At 43.7% G+C, this 17,265-nt stretch overlaps 1 protein-coding gene across 1 annotated transcript in view; it reads left to right on the forward strand.

Moving 5' to 3' along the window:
• Positions 1-16,918, forward strand: part of bcas3 (BCAS3 microtubule associated cell migration factor) — a 292,284-nt gene extending 275,366 nt beyond the window's left edge. The window contains exon 24 of the mRNA XM_078284118.1: positions 14,794-16,918. Within this exon, the coding sequence (XP_078140244.1) occupies positions 14,794-14,942 (149 nt within the window). The 3' untranslated portion in view covers positions 14,943-16,918. The remainder of the gene's footprint in view (positions 1-14,793) is intronic.
• Positions 16,919-17,265: the final 347 nt, after the last annotated feature.

The following is a 17,265-nucleotide window of genomic DNA, read 5'->3' on the forward strand; positions in this document are numbered from 1 at the left end:
AAGTGTGTGTATATTTGTCTGCGCACGTTAGTGTCAGTCCGAGTGTGTGTCTGCGTGTGTGTGTGTGGCCCTAGCCGACTGCAAATGGGCTTTTTGTGGACTTTTTTGGAGACTGCACTTAACAGCTCGCTCAAGGGAGAGGCACACCGGGCTGTGAGGGTTCACAGAAAAGGAGGGCGAGCGAGGCAGAGTGAGAGAGAGAATTAGGGCGAGAGAGAGAGAGAGAGCCAGAGAGATGGTTAGAGTGGTGGGAAGCGCTTTTTAAAGCCCCTGTCCTGCGTCTGTTTTGGGTTGTCTAGACAAGAGGCTGGAAACACACTTTGCGCAGAGCATCAGAAATGGACTCGTGGCTGCGGGCGATCCACTTCGCCCAATCTGCCTCACCACCGGCGGCAGCGGCGGTGGCGAAACACTCGTCGTCGTCGCTGTTGTCACTGCTTCTTCTGTCGTTTTTTTTTTCTCTGAGCAAGCAATGAACTCCGGCTTCTAGCGCTGTGAAGTGACCCGTCGCTCAAGTTGCACCCGGGCCATTTTCTCCCAACTGTCATGCGAGCCGATGCTGGTGACTTCATGTAGTTTGGAGTTGTGACTATCTGGTATAAACCTACAAAACACACAGACACACACACACACATACATTGATCATGTGCACACCAGCTGTAATGAATAATCCATGAAATGGTCAATATTTGACGGGGACACTTGATGCTAGGGTTTGAACGATATGGGCTTTTGAAGGTTGATGCTACAATACTGATATTTTTGGACTGAAGCTGCTGATAGACGATATTTTGTGTTAATATTCCACATTTTTAAATTTAACCATTTTCATGCCAAAAATGCCAAGAATCCAGTGTTTCCCCCCAGAATTGTGTTCTTGTCAGGGTGGAAAAGCCTCTGAAACTGCGTTTAGACCAGGGACACTAAAACTCCCAAGAATCCCAAGATAATAATTGTGCGCCTGGTTAGCAGATGACGATCTTCTATTTTTATGAGCTTCAAAGCATTAGCGACTGCACATCCATGGAGCTGGGAATACAACACATTAAGATCACCTGCTCTTTCCTTGAAGCACACTAACCAGGTGAATCCAGGTAAAACTATCCATTGGACCACGGTATAAAAAAGCATTCATACATACATTCATGTCACAATTCAACCAAAACATTAATGTGTTTCCCTGGCAGTGTGTCCTCATTTTGTCCTCGTTCTGTATTGCTGTTGATCATTTCTGCAAAAACTAGGTAATCAAAAAAACTGTATCATATCTATCATATCAGAGATGGACTACAGTCACTCACCGATACCTGATTTTGGATACAAGGTCAATATCGGCAAACTAATATATATCGGTCTAACCCTCGCTACCTCAGGCAACACATATAGTGGAGGTATATGGTCTTTGTATTCACACACCTGCAGCCATAAGCATTCACTCACACTTTTAAAAGCTGTGAATAGCAGTTTTTCACGAGTGCATACAGTGAAACGCACATGCATACGCACACATTCCACTCACACTCAGTCACATATATATATACACACTCACACACTCACACACACACAATCTCTCATAACACGCAGCTACATACGGGTGTGTGTATATCAATAAAATATGGCGGTATGAATAAGTGATAGGATACATAATGGAGAGGCAGCAGAGCCGAGCTGAGCTGAGCCGAGCCAGCCTGCCAGAACACTGCAACTTCCTGTTAACAGCCAGCCCAGTCCAGCCCAGGACATACCGTGTGTGTGTGTGTGTGTGTGTGTGTGTGTGTGTATCTACCAGTCCTCTTTCTAAGAACCGAGGTGGAGAGGGAATAAGAGGAGGAGATGGTGGAGAGGACCGGTCGATGGAGAAACTCTGAAAGGATAGAAGCAATTGATGGAAAACAGGTTGAGATTAGGGTTTGACCGATATGGGTTTTTGAAGGCCGATACCTATACCTGTTTCATTGATTCACTCTAAAACCCTGAACAATTCCGTTTCAATTTTTTCACGTGATGTAAATCGGTCGCGGAAGTGTTTTCGGAGCCAGCAGATTTCTACCAAGTTCTCGCGATTTCTTCAGAAGGTGAGCGAAGTGATTCTACAACATTAGCTTGTTTGATATATAGTTTTTAAAGTTAAAGTTAGTGTTTGCGAGGTACATATTCTTTGTTGGACTTGGTTTCTGGATGTAGGTTTTCATAATTCATAAGTTACATCTTTGTAAGTTAGGTTATTCTTTTGTTTAAGATTGAATGTAGCCGTAGTAGCTAGCTAAGTTAGCGGGCCTAGAGCTGTGATGAGTTGTAGATGAAATTGTAGTTGTAAGCTATTATTGCTGGTTTATTTTGCTTCATGGTGTGATGTTAGCATATGCTAATAAGTGAGCTTTCCGGTAAGATTGCTTATGGTTGTGATATAGTAGATGATGAATGTCAGTGAAGGAAGTCATGTGGTTGCAATCTACAGTTTGGATGTGGTCAGTTGTGGTGTGTTTACTGACATGACACTCGCTGCATATACAACCACATTGTGCTGAACTGGTTGATCAAACGCGATGTGCAATGTGCCTTCACTTTGTCTACGACTACACCCCCATTGCACTGAAGTGTTCCTCAGTTTAGCATTTTTTGTTAACTGCAACATGTTTTAATATAATTGTATGGATCTAACATATAGATATCAGTAACTTTGATGATAGACCATTTCCAATTTATAAAGTCTCAAGGCCCATGAATGATTGGTGAAAGTTACAATGAGACATAACTTCAGCTTGAAGAAGAAATCTTAATGATTCATGTTGGGCCGCCATGGTTGGCTTGTATGCAGAGGATAAATACCACATTTGTATCCAGCTCATGTAATTTCAGTTTGGAACATAACTAGGACATGTAATTGCGTGATCAGAGGGAGAGAATGACAATTACATACAAGTTATGCTGTCTGCTACAGTGTACAGATACTGTTGGCTGTCACAATCAATTTTTTTTTCTGTTTATTTCTATTTCATCTCTGTAATTCAATTTTGTTGGCCTACTAAATTTAACTTTGAAAGACTCCATCAAATTAAAGTTTCCTTTTGCTTGAATTAAAGCTCTCATATCTTTGATTTGCTTTAATCACAGCAACAAATTAAATAAAAACTAGTATATATAACATCAGCACAGCTAATGAAAAACAATATTGCATTATTCGCCCATACGCCCCCAATGTAGCAAGCTTGGAATTAGCACGCCGCTAGTTTTCACTTGTTAGATTTAAGATGTTGATAGTCAAAATGATCCAATTTGACCATTTTCATGCAAAAAAAAAAATCCAAAACAAGTATTCAGTGTTTTCCCAGATTTTTGTTTGTCAGGGTGCAAAAGCCTCTGAAACAGCATTTAGAGCATGAGACACTGAAGCTCTCTACTGAAACCCAGAATAGTTCATTTCTTGTATGTGTGCTAGCAGCTCTTCAACACTAGAAAGACCAGTGGGTTTTGGGAGTCTAAGAAAAGACCGACAAGACGTGAATTGAAGAGGGTAAATATAAGTATAACTACTATTTCCATGAGTGATGAAAATCTATTAAAATTGAAGTGGTTTATACCGACAGTAGGTCTAAAAAAGTCACAGAGGGACATTCTGCCAGCTGAGATACTGTGTTTTAATTCCAAAACTCAACACAGCTGTCAGCTGACTGTGGCTTGGCCTTTCTAGTGCTAAGGCGGGCTGAGGCAGGTTTCATTACAGGTTTCACTGCCATATCAGAGGTGGTCGACATTGACTGGCTGATATTACATTTTTGATAAAAGGCCAATACTGGCAAACTGATACATCAGTCTAATCCTAATTGGAGGGACTGAGGAGAGGTGAAAAACAGGCAATGAAGAAGCAAGAAGCCATGATGTCATGTTATAGACTTGTGTCATCATGAGGCTTACTGCTCATCGGAGATCTTACTATGCAGCCGCATGTCCAAGATGAAAGCTCAACCATGATTATGCCACATTAAAACAACTATAGATGCTTTTCATGTTGGTACTATGCAGATAATTGTATTTCTCTTTCCTTCTTCCTGTCACTCAAATGCAAACAATAGAATATGGGGCCATCAAGTCAATAATTAGGAAACGAGCCAAAATGGCTCCTAATGATGAGTAGAATAATTTTCTGGCGTAGGTTGATGATAATTTGCGAGAAAGATGCCCGGTGGTCCAATTACACACGAGATAGTAAGAGCTCCCTTACATTACTACATTTGTAGTTATTTCAAGCCCATGATTGGTTTGTTCTGTTTTCCTGTGAAGAGGTTAGAGGAAAATCTTTTGACCCGGACAAAGGCAGGCTGGATCACAGATAGCCATTTCGACAGAATACTCAAAGCACGGTCTGCATTTGGTCATAAAATTATGAATTCTGTTTGTAATGGTGAAGTGAGGTTTTGAAAATAAGGTATGCATCTACAGTTATGTGTTATGGAATGCTAGTGATTATGTCTATGTCTACATATAGTATTTTAAACCCTTGTGATTTGCCTCTGGTCTGATAATTTGCTGCTTTATTTTGATTATGTGCCTTTCTCGTGTGTTTTTTAAATATATAGCTTTTGCTTACTGTTTCTTGCAACTTGTTTGCCAGCTCTGTCATCAATGTAAACCTTTTTTTCATCCGCTCTCTTGACCCGTATCCAATGTGTTCAAAGTGCTAGTGCTTTACATAAAAGAGGATAAAGGGAATCATGCTTCTCAGAGGTCAAACCCCAGGTTAAAAGCGAACCTTTTCCTACCCAAGAACTTGGTCTTTATTTGACCTCAGCAGAACACAAATGGCCTACAAGAGTGCTAGAAAGACAGCTATTCTCCTGTATATAAAGGCAATCCATAGGTAATGGAGGCTTCTCTGTGTATCCAGCCTCTGGACCTAAAGCAGCCATTCAGTTGACTGCTTAAGTCCCTTTATAGAGACCAGCTGAACTTTTTCCCTTTTGACCTTTTGCTGACTGCTCCACTGGCTCTGTTTGTCTGTATGTGTGTGCGTGTGTGTGTGTGTGTGTGTGTATGTGTTAAGTCTCCCAGGGTTAACCTGTACACAAGTTCCCATAGTATGCCGGTGTTGCGCTTAATGGAGCGCCAGCCGAGCCTTGTTCTCCTCCTTACCAGCTCTGTAGTCCTACATGAGTTTGCTTTCATTTGCTGCTGCTCTGGTTTAGCACTTGTTCCGGGGAAAAGCGCCGAGTCCTGGAGAGCCCTGTGTGTGTGTGTGTGTATGCATACTTGGGTGTGTATTTGATCTCTGTGTATCACTACAGTTAGATGGATATATCAGTTTGCCGATATTGTCCTTTCATTAAAAATGGGATATCAGCCAGTCGGTGTCATCTGATATGATGGATATGCAGCAGTTTGTTTGAATACACATTTCAATACTACACTGGTTGTCTATGGTAAGCCCTTAACCTGAATTGACTCTAATGTGACATTTTGATCAGATTCCACACAAGTAGACATGATTATGTTTTTATTATTATTAATATTAGTATTTTCCAGGGTTTCAATTAGTTTAGTGCTCCAAAATGCTATTTCAGAGGCTTTCCACCCCAACAAGAATACATTTCCGGGGGAAACACTGAATACTACTGAATTTTTCTTTTAAATTTGGTGTGAAAATGGTCAAATTTTCACACAAAATATCGAAATATCTGCAGCTTCAATTCATAGACATCAGCATTGGCCTTCAGTAACCCCTATCAGTTTAACCCTAGTGGATGACATTTCATTTTGAGTCATTTCAGAGCTAGAAGTAAAGTACACAGTAGTTTTTAAGGAACGACACTTGGTAAGAGACACGTGCATTTGGGGTTTTATGTGGCAACGTTGACCGCACCTACACACACACACACACACACACACGGACGCACTGTGATCAGCAGCACCTCTATCTGGCCCTTACCTTGGCGTGGCGCCGGGGCAGGTGGGATACGTGATGTGATGACGAACGACAGCCTCCTGACGCTGTGCTGTCCGTCAGTCTCCTCCGCAGACACTAACACCAGCAGCCTCTTTCAGCTGAGCCCAGCCCTCCTGTCCAAAACCATAGGCCAGCCTCTCCCAGTGCTCAGCTTGTCACAGGACATCAAACCACATGTACGTGACTGTGTGTGTGTGTGTGTGTGTGTGTGTGTGTGTGTGTGTGTGTGTGTGTCGAGGTTAGGATATTTCAGAGGGCTACAGAGGATGGGGAGAGGAGGAGGAGGTGGGGGTCGGGGTGGAGAGCTTGTACAATTGCTCTGTTCCCTTCTCCCTCCCTGTTGTCCTACATAGGTAGTTGTTTTCTTTGCAAAGTGCTTACCCCTGTAGAACCAACCGAATGCGCTGCCTTGTGGTTTTTGGTGCGCCGTCGTCTTTCTGAAACGCCCGTATGGGCCTCAAGCATTTCTTGATATGTGTAGGATAGAGCATCTCTAATGCCTAGGCATCCATGGTGGCATCTGTGTAGAAATGTATCTGAACCCCGTGGGAATGGAGGTCATTAGGGAAAGTGAAATGTTTGGGTTTTTGAAAGCTGATACCAATATTTTTTGAGTTGAAGCTGCCAATAGCCGATATTTTGTGCCAAATTCCATGCCAAAAAAAAGAAAAATCTCAAAAACTATTCAGTGTTGTGTTTCCCCTAAACTTTTGTTCCTGAGAAAAAGCATCTGAGATCTTCTTAGAGCATCTTAGATCATGGGACACTGAGAGTGTCCATTAAAACCCAGGATAGCATTATTATTAATATATTCATGCGTAGTCAAAATAGAATCAATTCAGGCTAAGGTCTTCCCATAGACAACCAGTGTAGTGCTGATCGGTTCTATAATAAATGTAATCAATCAAACTGCATCATATCAAATGCCAACATTGGCTCAATATATAAGCAAAACTGTTCTAACTAATCTACAGTTGAATTACTTTTAGTTGTATCTATGTACAAGGAATCCCAACGATTTCAAACATAATCAATAGAACATTCTACACCATCTTTGCTGCTCATTTCATAGAGCAATCTGGTTCTATTGTTGTTCTATTGTGGCCCATATGTAAGAGCAGCAGTAGCAGTGGGCCTATAAAATCAGTTCCATAGGAGTGTCCAGTAGTGAGGCGGCTGTTGGTCTGCTCTGGGTTAGTAGCCAGTTAAGGCCTGGGTCACCACTAGGTTTTCATTAGAGGCCTAATTCAAAGCGGCCCACATAGAGTGTCAGGAGTATCCCAGCCCGTTGTTGGCACCCCTTATAACACAGTCTAATGAGCAGCCGCAGGGATAGTTGTGGTCAGGCTTGTATATGGGGCTAGTGTAGCCTACAATATGCAGTTGGGGATGAGGAGAAAGTCCCGGCTCAAGGGCCTGAATTAGCCCCATGAATCACTTATTTTCTCTTTCACTTGTTCCTTAATCACGCAACCGTTTGAAAATCATGATTCATGGGAATGGCCGTGGTTTCCCCTGTGGACTTCAAGCATGTATAGGCTGTCATGCGCTCCGATTGGACTCGCCAGTTCGTTTTAAAACGTGTTTAAAGCGTCTCCTCGCTACTGCGATTGGTCGGGAAAGATCTCGGCCGTGGGATGAAATCTCATCAGTGGAAGTGACGACGAATTCAGGACAGCAGCCTTAACGCCGGCTGCGCCAGTCCCGTGAATCCCAAAATTAAAATAGTCACATGGTTAAGCAGGGTTATGGAGAAAAAGATAAATGTGATTATTTGATTCCGCTTCACTAGAAGTCTATTTCTAAAACAGTTGGACTGTGTTGTAAACAAGGAATAGCGTCGTGCATCATTCTCTGCGTTGTTCCCCGGTCCTAACCGCACTCTTCTACCAAAGAATATGGGAAGCTACTTTGATGTAGCCAACAGCTCAGCGTCAGTAATGAAGCCATTGGTTTTGTTCTGATTAGAGCACCCCCTTTTCAAACCCAGCAATAATTGCATTCCTTTGATGTTTGGCTGCATCACTCCCTCTGATGAGCTGACTGGATAATAACTGCAACTGTTTGCATCCAAATTATTTACCAACCGAATCAGTGGGTTCCAGCTTTCAGCAGAATGTGATTGGGCAAAAACACTTGAGTTCAAATCTCACTTTGTTTGTTTGTTTGTTGTCTCGATTTATGCTAGGATTATTAGCACTTTATGGAATATTTTTTGGGACACATGGCGAGTCAAAAAACGTGTGAGTTTGCCGCTACAGTTATTTCAAAATGTTCACAATTAAATCAACATTCAATATGTGGCACTACTTGAACCATGCACAGGCCACCCTTCCCAACAATACTGTATGTGGTTTGTGTATGTGTGTGTGTCCACAGCCTCCTCTACCCTGGCGCTGCGATAGTATTAATGTGTGTTGTCCTTTACACAAGAGGGTGTGTTAAGCCTGGCTTTTCACAGTCCATCAGGATGATCTCCAGTAGATGTTAATGAGCTTTCCCACTAATGTGGGTTCAGTCGTTCAGCTGTACAGCTTTCTAAGAATCGTTTTTATCATCAGTTCTTGTAAAGGTGAAAGCAGATTGGCCGTCCTTTCCTCAGCACGCCTAATCTGACCTCTTACCATAAGACTAAGCTGAAAGAGGCAGCAGTAGGTCTTTGGTGGTGTGTATCTTATCTGGAGAAGGAAAAGCACGTTAATGCAAGGTGTAAATGCACACAGCATGCACTGTGATATGAATGCGATCAGATCTGGCTCACGTTAGAGTCAGCCAGGTGTAAGTCCGATCTGTACAGTGTGTGAGGAAGTATCTGCCCATGGGGTAGAGACATCATCACCGCAGGTCCAAGCGTCATTGGCGTGCGTAGAAACATCATCGCGGCAGGTAGAAAGGTCGTCACGCAATCATATCAACATCAAACATTATATCAACGTGGGTAGAAAGGTCATTACGCAGGTAAAAATGTCATCACCATTGGGTTGAAAGGTCATCACGCAGGTAGAAACGTCATTGTCGCGGGTACGAACGTACGAAAAGTCGTAGCAGAGGAACCCTTCCACAGCAAAGGAAAGGTTTTTGTTGCCACCTCCCCACCTACTGGCCCACTTTGCATAGTTTGCGCGAAAACTACTCCAAGTATCAAAGGTGTTCCATGGGAATGCGCGCCCATGTGGACTCCAGTTCTTCCAGCAGCTGTTTTCTGCATTCTCAAGTTGCTCATCATCCCGCAGTTAGTCAGTTGGATTGACTGGCAATGCCGCTGTAGTAAGCTGACTGGAACCATCAGTTGAGGGATCTGAGGTTTTACCTGGATTCACCTGGTTAGTCTATTTCAAGGAAAGAGCAAGTGATCTTATAGTTTTGTATCCCCAGGTCCATGAAGTCACGGTCACTAATGCTTTTGTACTCATAACAATAGAGCGTCATCATCCACAATGATCAACTTTCCAGTGTTCTTCACTGTTGTTTTTGATTAATCCATGTGCACTGATGCAAGTTTTAAACGCAACACATTGTAGGATGTTGATCTTATCTGGTTTTGAATTATCACTTTCCCTTTGAAAATTGGGTCTGTTATTGAATTGCCACAAAAAGGACACGTTTAGGTTTGTTTATTTATAGGCTACTTAATTTATTTAGGCCTATGTTATTATTTAAATAGGGAGAGAGAGAGAGATCTAGGTCCCATAGGCGTTCCTAATTATTGCCTGATCACAAGTCACCACAAGTCACACTTTGATATGAGAGAGTCTGTGAACAAAGGGAGAAAGTGAACAGTTGAAAAGATGAGGCTTCGGTGGCTGTTGGAGCACAATGTAAAAATGAAACATGAAAAAGGTCAAATTTGAAGATATTGAACATCAGCACAAAATATCGTCTATTGGTGGCTTCAATTCAAAAATATCGGTACCAGTCCTCAGAAACCCATATTGGTCGAACCCTACGTATATGCGTGTGTGTGCAGGCGTGCATGCATGTGTGGATAAGTGTGTGTGTAAGTGTGTGTGAGACTGTTGGGGGTTGGAATGTGACGTGAGAGCACTAATCAGAGCCAGCTGGGGCCAACGGTGAGATTAAAGTTAAAACACAAAAACAATCAGCCGGGATAAGTATAGTATCGCTATGGGTTACTGCCCCCATCCCAGCCTCTCAGAGGGAGAGAGACATAGATGGAGGGAGAAAGGGAGAGGGAGAGGACGGATGGACGGATGGATGGGACTCTACCCGGGCCTGGCTGGCACAGACCCTCTGATTAAGAGCTCCTTTGTTTTCTCTTTGATCCCTTCCTCTCTCTCCCCACCACTCTGAGTAAGTCTAGTCCCCACCACCACAACACACACACATGACACACACTGCCAATCAGGGCCACAGGGGAGGGAATGTGTGTATGTGGCTGAGTGTGTGTCCTTTACAGTGTGTGTGCTGTTTCTGGACTGATGAGGGCCAAATGTCCTCACAAGGATACAAAGATGAAGGCAATATTCTCACTTCTAGAAGGAGTTAGACTAGGACTTGGGTTTAGGGTTAAGGTTAGAATTAGGAAGAGGTTTAGGCATGTAGTGGTGAGGGTTAAGGTTAGGCATTCGGGAATGAATGTAGTCAATGGAAGGTCCTCACATGTATAGTAATGTAAACGGTGTGTGTGTGTGTGTGTTCTTTATTGCAGCGGTTTTTCAGTTTTTATTTTGACCATTGCAGCAGTTGCAGTGTTTCTGTACTTTGCATTTTGTGTGTGAGTGTGTGTGAGAGAGAGAGAGGGAGGGAGAGAGAGAGAGAGAGAGAGGGAGAGAGAGAGAGAGAGAGAGAGTAAGAGGATTAAGCCGTTCACAGCTGAGGGTGCAGACTGGACCATTTCTGACCATGCCCTCTGTACATTGGATTGGCTGATGAGGTATTAACTGGCCGCTGTGTTATTCTGTCTCTGTTTACTCTATTTCTGCCGGATTGTGCGATGGCACATTTGCCAAAAAAAAAGCTACATTTGCTACACACACACACACACACACACACACACACACACATACACCGGCCTGAAAACCAGCCCCCCTTATCTCCAGCTGTGGCGTCCAGTGCTTTTTTTTAGCGATAGCTCTGTATCTTGTGTTGACTTGCACTGTCTTTTGAAGTGCGGCCACCGGTGTCGTCCCAGAACCGAGCTCCGGTCCCAACGGCCTTACAGGCTGGAGTCAACACCATTTTATAAATTAATTCTTTATTTAAAGGCAGTAGTGTATCCCATGGTTCCTCTACCGTTGAATAGGTGTGGTGGGTCTCCTTGCCTTAAAGAGCTGCTAAACCTAAAAGAATGTCATTAGTCTGGAGAGTTTTAGTTTCCCATGATGGTCTAAATGCTGTGTCAGAGACTTTTCCACCCTGACATGAATGCATTTCTGGGACAAACACTGAATACATGGATTTTCTTCTTCTTCAGCACAAAAAAATCGGCCTTCCAAAACCCATATCGGTCAAACCCTTCGGTAGTTTCCATTGCTACATTGGCCTCCTTCCAAAAACAGTATTATCTACACATCACATTGGATAAAACCGCCTTGTAAATAACCATATTACTTTACCTAGTGACATCAGCCCCAGAGGAAAAGATCCCCAACATTCGAGCGCCGGGGGATTGTGTCGGGGGCGTGAGAGGTTAAGACTCGCTGAATGGCTGGTAGGCGTCGCACAATGAGGTGGATTAGGCAGCACTAGAAGGGCCTTTAGGGCTTTACTGGGGTGTTCAGCAGCTTACAAGCGCCTACAATAACACTGCAGCGCCGCAGCTCCAGCTGGGCTAGCGGTTGGCAAGAAAAGGCTAGCTGGGAGGCTAGGGGCTAGGGATTACGGTCGGAGTGTGGTAGGAAGCAACGAGGCCGCGATGAGTTTACAGTGAGACGGGGCGAGCAGAGAGGGAAGACTTGTACAAACTGAGAGGAGGTAAAGAGTTAGGAAGGAGGCTAATGAGTAGAGAGAAGCCTGGTCTGCAACATTGTTCAGTCATTTTCAATCATTTTCATATCTCACACCCCAAAATAGACAGACCCCCATTTGGTAAGTAGTGCCCAGGATCTCTATAAGAAGATTTGTTATTGATTTAGTATTGAATTGTAGAACTGTCTGCACTGTACATGGAGAGATACTAGAGTGAAACCTATTACAATAGTCACTCTTATACAGTATCTAATTGGGATCATTTCTTGTGAATGAAGTGATAGTGAAATAAAACTATTCCTCATGCTGCTGGGGACCCGCTGGAACCCCCGCCAAGACCCTTGGTTGCCACCGTAACCCACTGTGAGAACCGCTGGTATAGAGGTTCGGAGTTAACAGGCAGCCTAAGGAGCAGTAAAGGGCTGGAGAGGAGAAGAGAGGAGGAGAGGAGAGGCAAGGCTCAGTCTCAGTGTCTCCAGCACTTCTCTCTGCATGCCTGGAGCCCAGGCTGGAAAAATGATATCATTACAGATGACCGATATCCTTACGGATAAGCCCCAGCACTGTGGTGTGTGTGTGTGTGTGCGTGTCTAAATACATGTATGTGTGTGAACAGAGGCGAATATATCAGCAATAAACTGTGTGAGAGAAATTCCTGAGTTTCGATGGAGATTGGGTGGTCTAAATGTCGTTTCAGAGGCTTTTCCACCCTGACAAGAGTAAAATTCTGTTGAAACACTTCACTACTGAATTTTTTAAATGTTTTCTGGCATGGTCAAATTTAAAGATACCGGCGGAAAGTATTGACTATTGGCCATGACAAACCCATATCAGCAGAACCCTAATGCTGACCGGAGAGCAGTGGCTTGGGATTACTGCCGCGTTTCTGCCCCATGTAGTGTTGGAGAATTAAACGGGGGGGGGGGGGGGGGGGGTTGGGGGGGCAGGTGGCCGGCTGGGATAACACAGCAGAGTGGCACGTTGCATGTTAGCCAGAATAACAACAGCGCGGCCCGTATTAGGTTGCCCCGGCTAAAGTCCGAAGCTCTCGTTTCCCCACTGTATCCGGGACGGTATCGATACGAGCGTGTAAACATCTGCAGGAGGTATTAAAGGCACGTTGTGGTTTCCATGCGAGCGCGGTGTGAGTGAATTGGAAGAGACTGTTTTATGTGACGTGCGCTAATTAGCCCTGTCCTGTTCGTGCCAAGGTCATCGTCGTGTCCCAGCAAGCGCCGAACAGACGGCGATGTGCGGGAGGCGGCCGAGTTCAGCATCAACCCAAACAAACACATCATTGGACAGCTTTGGAAACTGTGAACTGACATCAGAAAGATATTTAGGTCCTGGCTTCACAAAAGGATGCAGGCAGCAGCTACAGACGTCTCAACTTTCATTGCGGTGCTTTATTTACAGTGGTTTTTAACGTTGGCGCAGGCCGGCGCATCAACACCTATTCAAAATGTTTGCTGGGATCCATTAGGAATTCACAGTGTTTTTGTCCTTCTTAATTCACTCGAAATGATCCCAATTAGAGAATGTATAAGAATGACTATTGTAATCCTAGGTTTCACTCTCACTGCTATTATCTCTCCACAGCTCTACAATTCAATATGAAATAAGCAACTAAAAATCATATAGGGGCCCCTAGTCTATTTGAGGGCCCTTGACACGAAAACAACGGTTTCTCCCCTGTGATACACAAACCTGCATGTGCACAGAAACCACGTTCGTTCAGACCAGCGTCGTCGGCCGTCCGTGTAAATGCATTATCAGATCCTGCTCTCAATTTGTCGATGACAGTCACGCTCCATCACGGACGCGCGCTGTTGTACAATTTGCGCGGGGTGGGGGGGGGGGGGGGGGGGGGGGGTCGTCGGCCACTGTCAGCGAGAGCAAGCCGGCCTGCTCCAGCAGATAAAATAGAGCCGCTGTATTAGGACAGCTATATGCCTGACGAACGTCAAAATACACCACATGCATCACGGCCTTAATACCGCGCTGCCGTCTTTACACGCATGCCATTCCGTGCGCATATCGACGGATATGGTTTACAGCATGTAATAATAGTAATAGGTTCCTTATGGCGAGTCCTCCCTCATCGGAGCGCCGGGGATGTTTCGGTTGAGGCGGCATGGCACGTCGGAGAAATGCTCTATGTTATCCATAGCATGTCGAGGGAGGGGGGAGGGTGCGGTGTCGGTGTCGGTTAATCCCGCAGATTCACGGTTCCGGCCCAATGTAGACTGAGTCACGGTCAACTTTACCTACGAAGTCCCCCCCCTTTACCTCGCATCTCTACTGTCTTTCCAGCCCAGTCGTGATGCCGCCGGAGCACAGGACCGCTTCCCATATTTATGTGCTTTTCCGCTACTATGAGCCTTATAAACAGAACAGACTACAAAGCACTTTGAAATTTGATTTTCTCCCTCTCCTCAATGATTTTAAAGCCACGATATCTCACATTTTCAAATTGCTTTTTATCGTATAAGTGCGCGTGTATCGCCGCGGCATGTGACCGAATAGTATTTTCTTTGTTATTTTTTATGAATGGTTTCTGTTTTTGTTCTCTCTCTTGAAAAGGAGATCTCAATCTCAACACGACCGCCTGATTAAATAAAGGATAAATGGTAAATGGAAACAAAATTGGCTTAAAAGTCTGGCAGGGGTACAAAGTTAACCCTCAAAGCTATTGTTACTCCCTTAATGTGGATATCTACTTTCTGCTCAGAAGCCCCGAAGACAAAAAAAGAGACAAAACGGATTTTGAAATTCACAGAAATGGGTTGAAAATACACCTAGGTTATCAAGAAAGAGAGCATGTTTCTGTTTGTTTCTGTGTGTTTTGAGTGGAAAATTCCTCCTAAAGCATATCTGGTCTCTCTCTCTGTGTCTGTGTCTGTGTCTGTCTGTCGTCCCTGCAGAGCTGCAGAGGGAGGGCAGCATCGAGACCCTCAGCAACAGCTCCGGCTCCACCAGCGGCAGCATCCCGCGCAACTTCGAGGGCTACCGCTCCCCGCTGCCCACCAACGAGAGCCAGCCGCTCAGCCTGTTCCCCTCCGCCTTCCCCTAGACGACCCCCCGACTTCCCCCCACCACCACCAGGGAGAACCACCGCCGTCCAGCCCAACCCACCTGCCTCTCCATCCATCCATCCATCCAGACAGAGCATTTAAAACACCACAACGTCACACCGACATACAAATGTGTTGAGCAGAAACCCAACAGTGCGTCTACGACTTGTACTTCTCGGTGCGGTGTGTGTGTGTGTGTGTGTGTCTGTGTGTGTGTGTTGTCGCCGTTGTTCCCGAATAGCCGAGCGAAGGTCAGAGATTGGAGACAGCTACAGTACATATTAGCATTTTGTCACCAGGGTTTGATCGACTTTGGTTTTGAAGGCCGATACTGATATTTTTTAGATTGATTTTTTGTGCCGATTTCCAATATCTTTAAATTTGACCATTTTCATGTCAAAAATCATTCCAAAAAATGACAAGTATTCATTGTTTCTCCACAGAATTGTATTCTTGTCCAGGTGGCAAAGCCTCTGAAGCAGCATTTAGACCATCATGGGACACTAAAACTCTCCACTGAAACCCAGACTAATGAAATTATTTTAGTGTTAGCAGCTCTTTAAGGCAGTTTAACACCCCACCTATTCAATAGTAGGGAAACTCTGAGATACATTAGGCCTTTAAATGAAGAATTCATTTCCAAAAACCATTCACTGAATAGATCAAATGTGCAAAGAAAATAAAATTTCGTCACAGGCTTTCCAGATTGTTTTTATGTAGCTGTGGTCAGGGAAGAGCCTCCATCCTATCAGAGGTGGCCGACACTAAAACTCTCCATTGAACCCCAGGATAACAAATTGATGCTTTCTTGTGTGAAATCCCATCAAAATGTCACATAAGAATCAATTCAGGTTAAGAGCTTCCAATGTATCCAACCAGTGTAGTATTGATCTATTCTACAATAAATGTGGAATCAATCAAACTGCATCATATCCATCATATCAGAGGTGGACCACACTGACTGGACCACATCTGATTTAGATTTTTCATAAAAGGCCAATATCAGCCTCATATATCGGTCTAACTGGTTGTTACCTTGTTGTTTCCCAAAGCAGTTGTCGAGTTGGGAATCACCTCTGTTCTGCTGGAAGCCATTTGACAAAGACATTGTGGGAAAGCGGCCGTCCTCTCTCCTCTGCGGCTGATGCCGGCTGTTTCCCCAGCCTGCCATCACTATGTGTGTGTGTGTGTGTGTGTGTGTTTGATGTTTTACGGTGTGCCTATTGTCTGAATGAGCCATAAGAAAGGGAGGGCAGACTGTGAAGAAGTGTTTATTCCAGTCAGCAATGTGTAGCAGCTCCCTTTTCCCCCTCCCGTGTGTGTTGGTGCTCTCATCACCTCTCGCTCGATGTTTTCCATTCATTTTGTTCCTTTCATGCCTTTGATTTCATTCATTTACATGTTACAGAGAGTCATGGGATGCCCACTGCTATGTTACTATTTTTGCCGAAGTAATTTCGAAGTCTCCAATGTCATTTAGTTTCTGAAATGATTTAGATATATTCCCTCCTCCGCTTTTCCAGATTTTAATTTTAATTGACTTGAGTAATAATAGCTCATGCAGCCGTCATGCTGTATTGTGTATAGTAGCAACTTTTGACCAAAATTCTCTTTCCATGTATAGTTATAGATCTCTCTAAAACTTTTAAAAAACAATTTATTTTCTTTAAATGTATGTATACTAGCATTGGCCATAGCAAACGCTCTTTCTCTCTTTTAAAAGTTTAGAAGAGTTTAGAAGAGTTCGATTATCAGAAAGCCAGAGGTTTGTGCTTTGAGGTTGAAGTCCATCCCTCTAATAAACACACTCACAATTTGCTAATTCGCTTTTCCAAGCTTGAATCTTTGCCTTGGTGAAAAATCAAATGCACTATTCGCAAAAAGAGTCGCCTTAGATTACCAAAAAACAACAACAAAAAAACAGGTTGAGAATATTTCCTCACTGAAGATCCAGTGTTAATCAAACAAAATAATATACAATCTTACATGAGCGGTAAACTTGCTGCATGTCTCTGAGCTTTGGCCTGACGCTGCTTGGTTACTGGACGATGGGACTGAAAAGGGCATGAATTTATTCCCCTTAATTCACAACACATGCTTGTTATTGACTGTAATATTTGTTTTGTAAAATACAGAGTTGTTCTTTGCCCTGCATTCATGCAAGTGAAATATAATAAAATTTGAGGAAATAAAACTGTCAAGTCTTTTTTTTTTTTTTTTTTTTGTACATCTGATTGTTTAGCAGTGTTCCTAACAAATTCCCCTTCAAATTATAACCAAGTTGGTGACCGTCAGTAGGCTACTTAGTACCACTTGTAATTA

The sequence above is a fragment of the Centroberyx gerrardi genome, chromosome 6 (genome assembly GCF_048128805.1).
Source record: "Centroberyx gerrardi isolate f3 chromosome 6, fCenGer3.hap1.cur.20231027, whole genome shotgun sequence".
In the NCBI taxonomy this organism is placed as follows: domain Eukaryota; kingdom Metazoa; phylum Chordata; class Actinopteri; order Beryciformes; family Berycidae; genus Centroberyx; species Centroberyx gerrardi.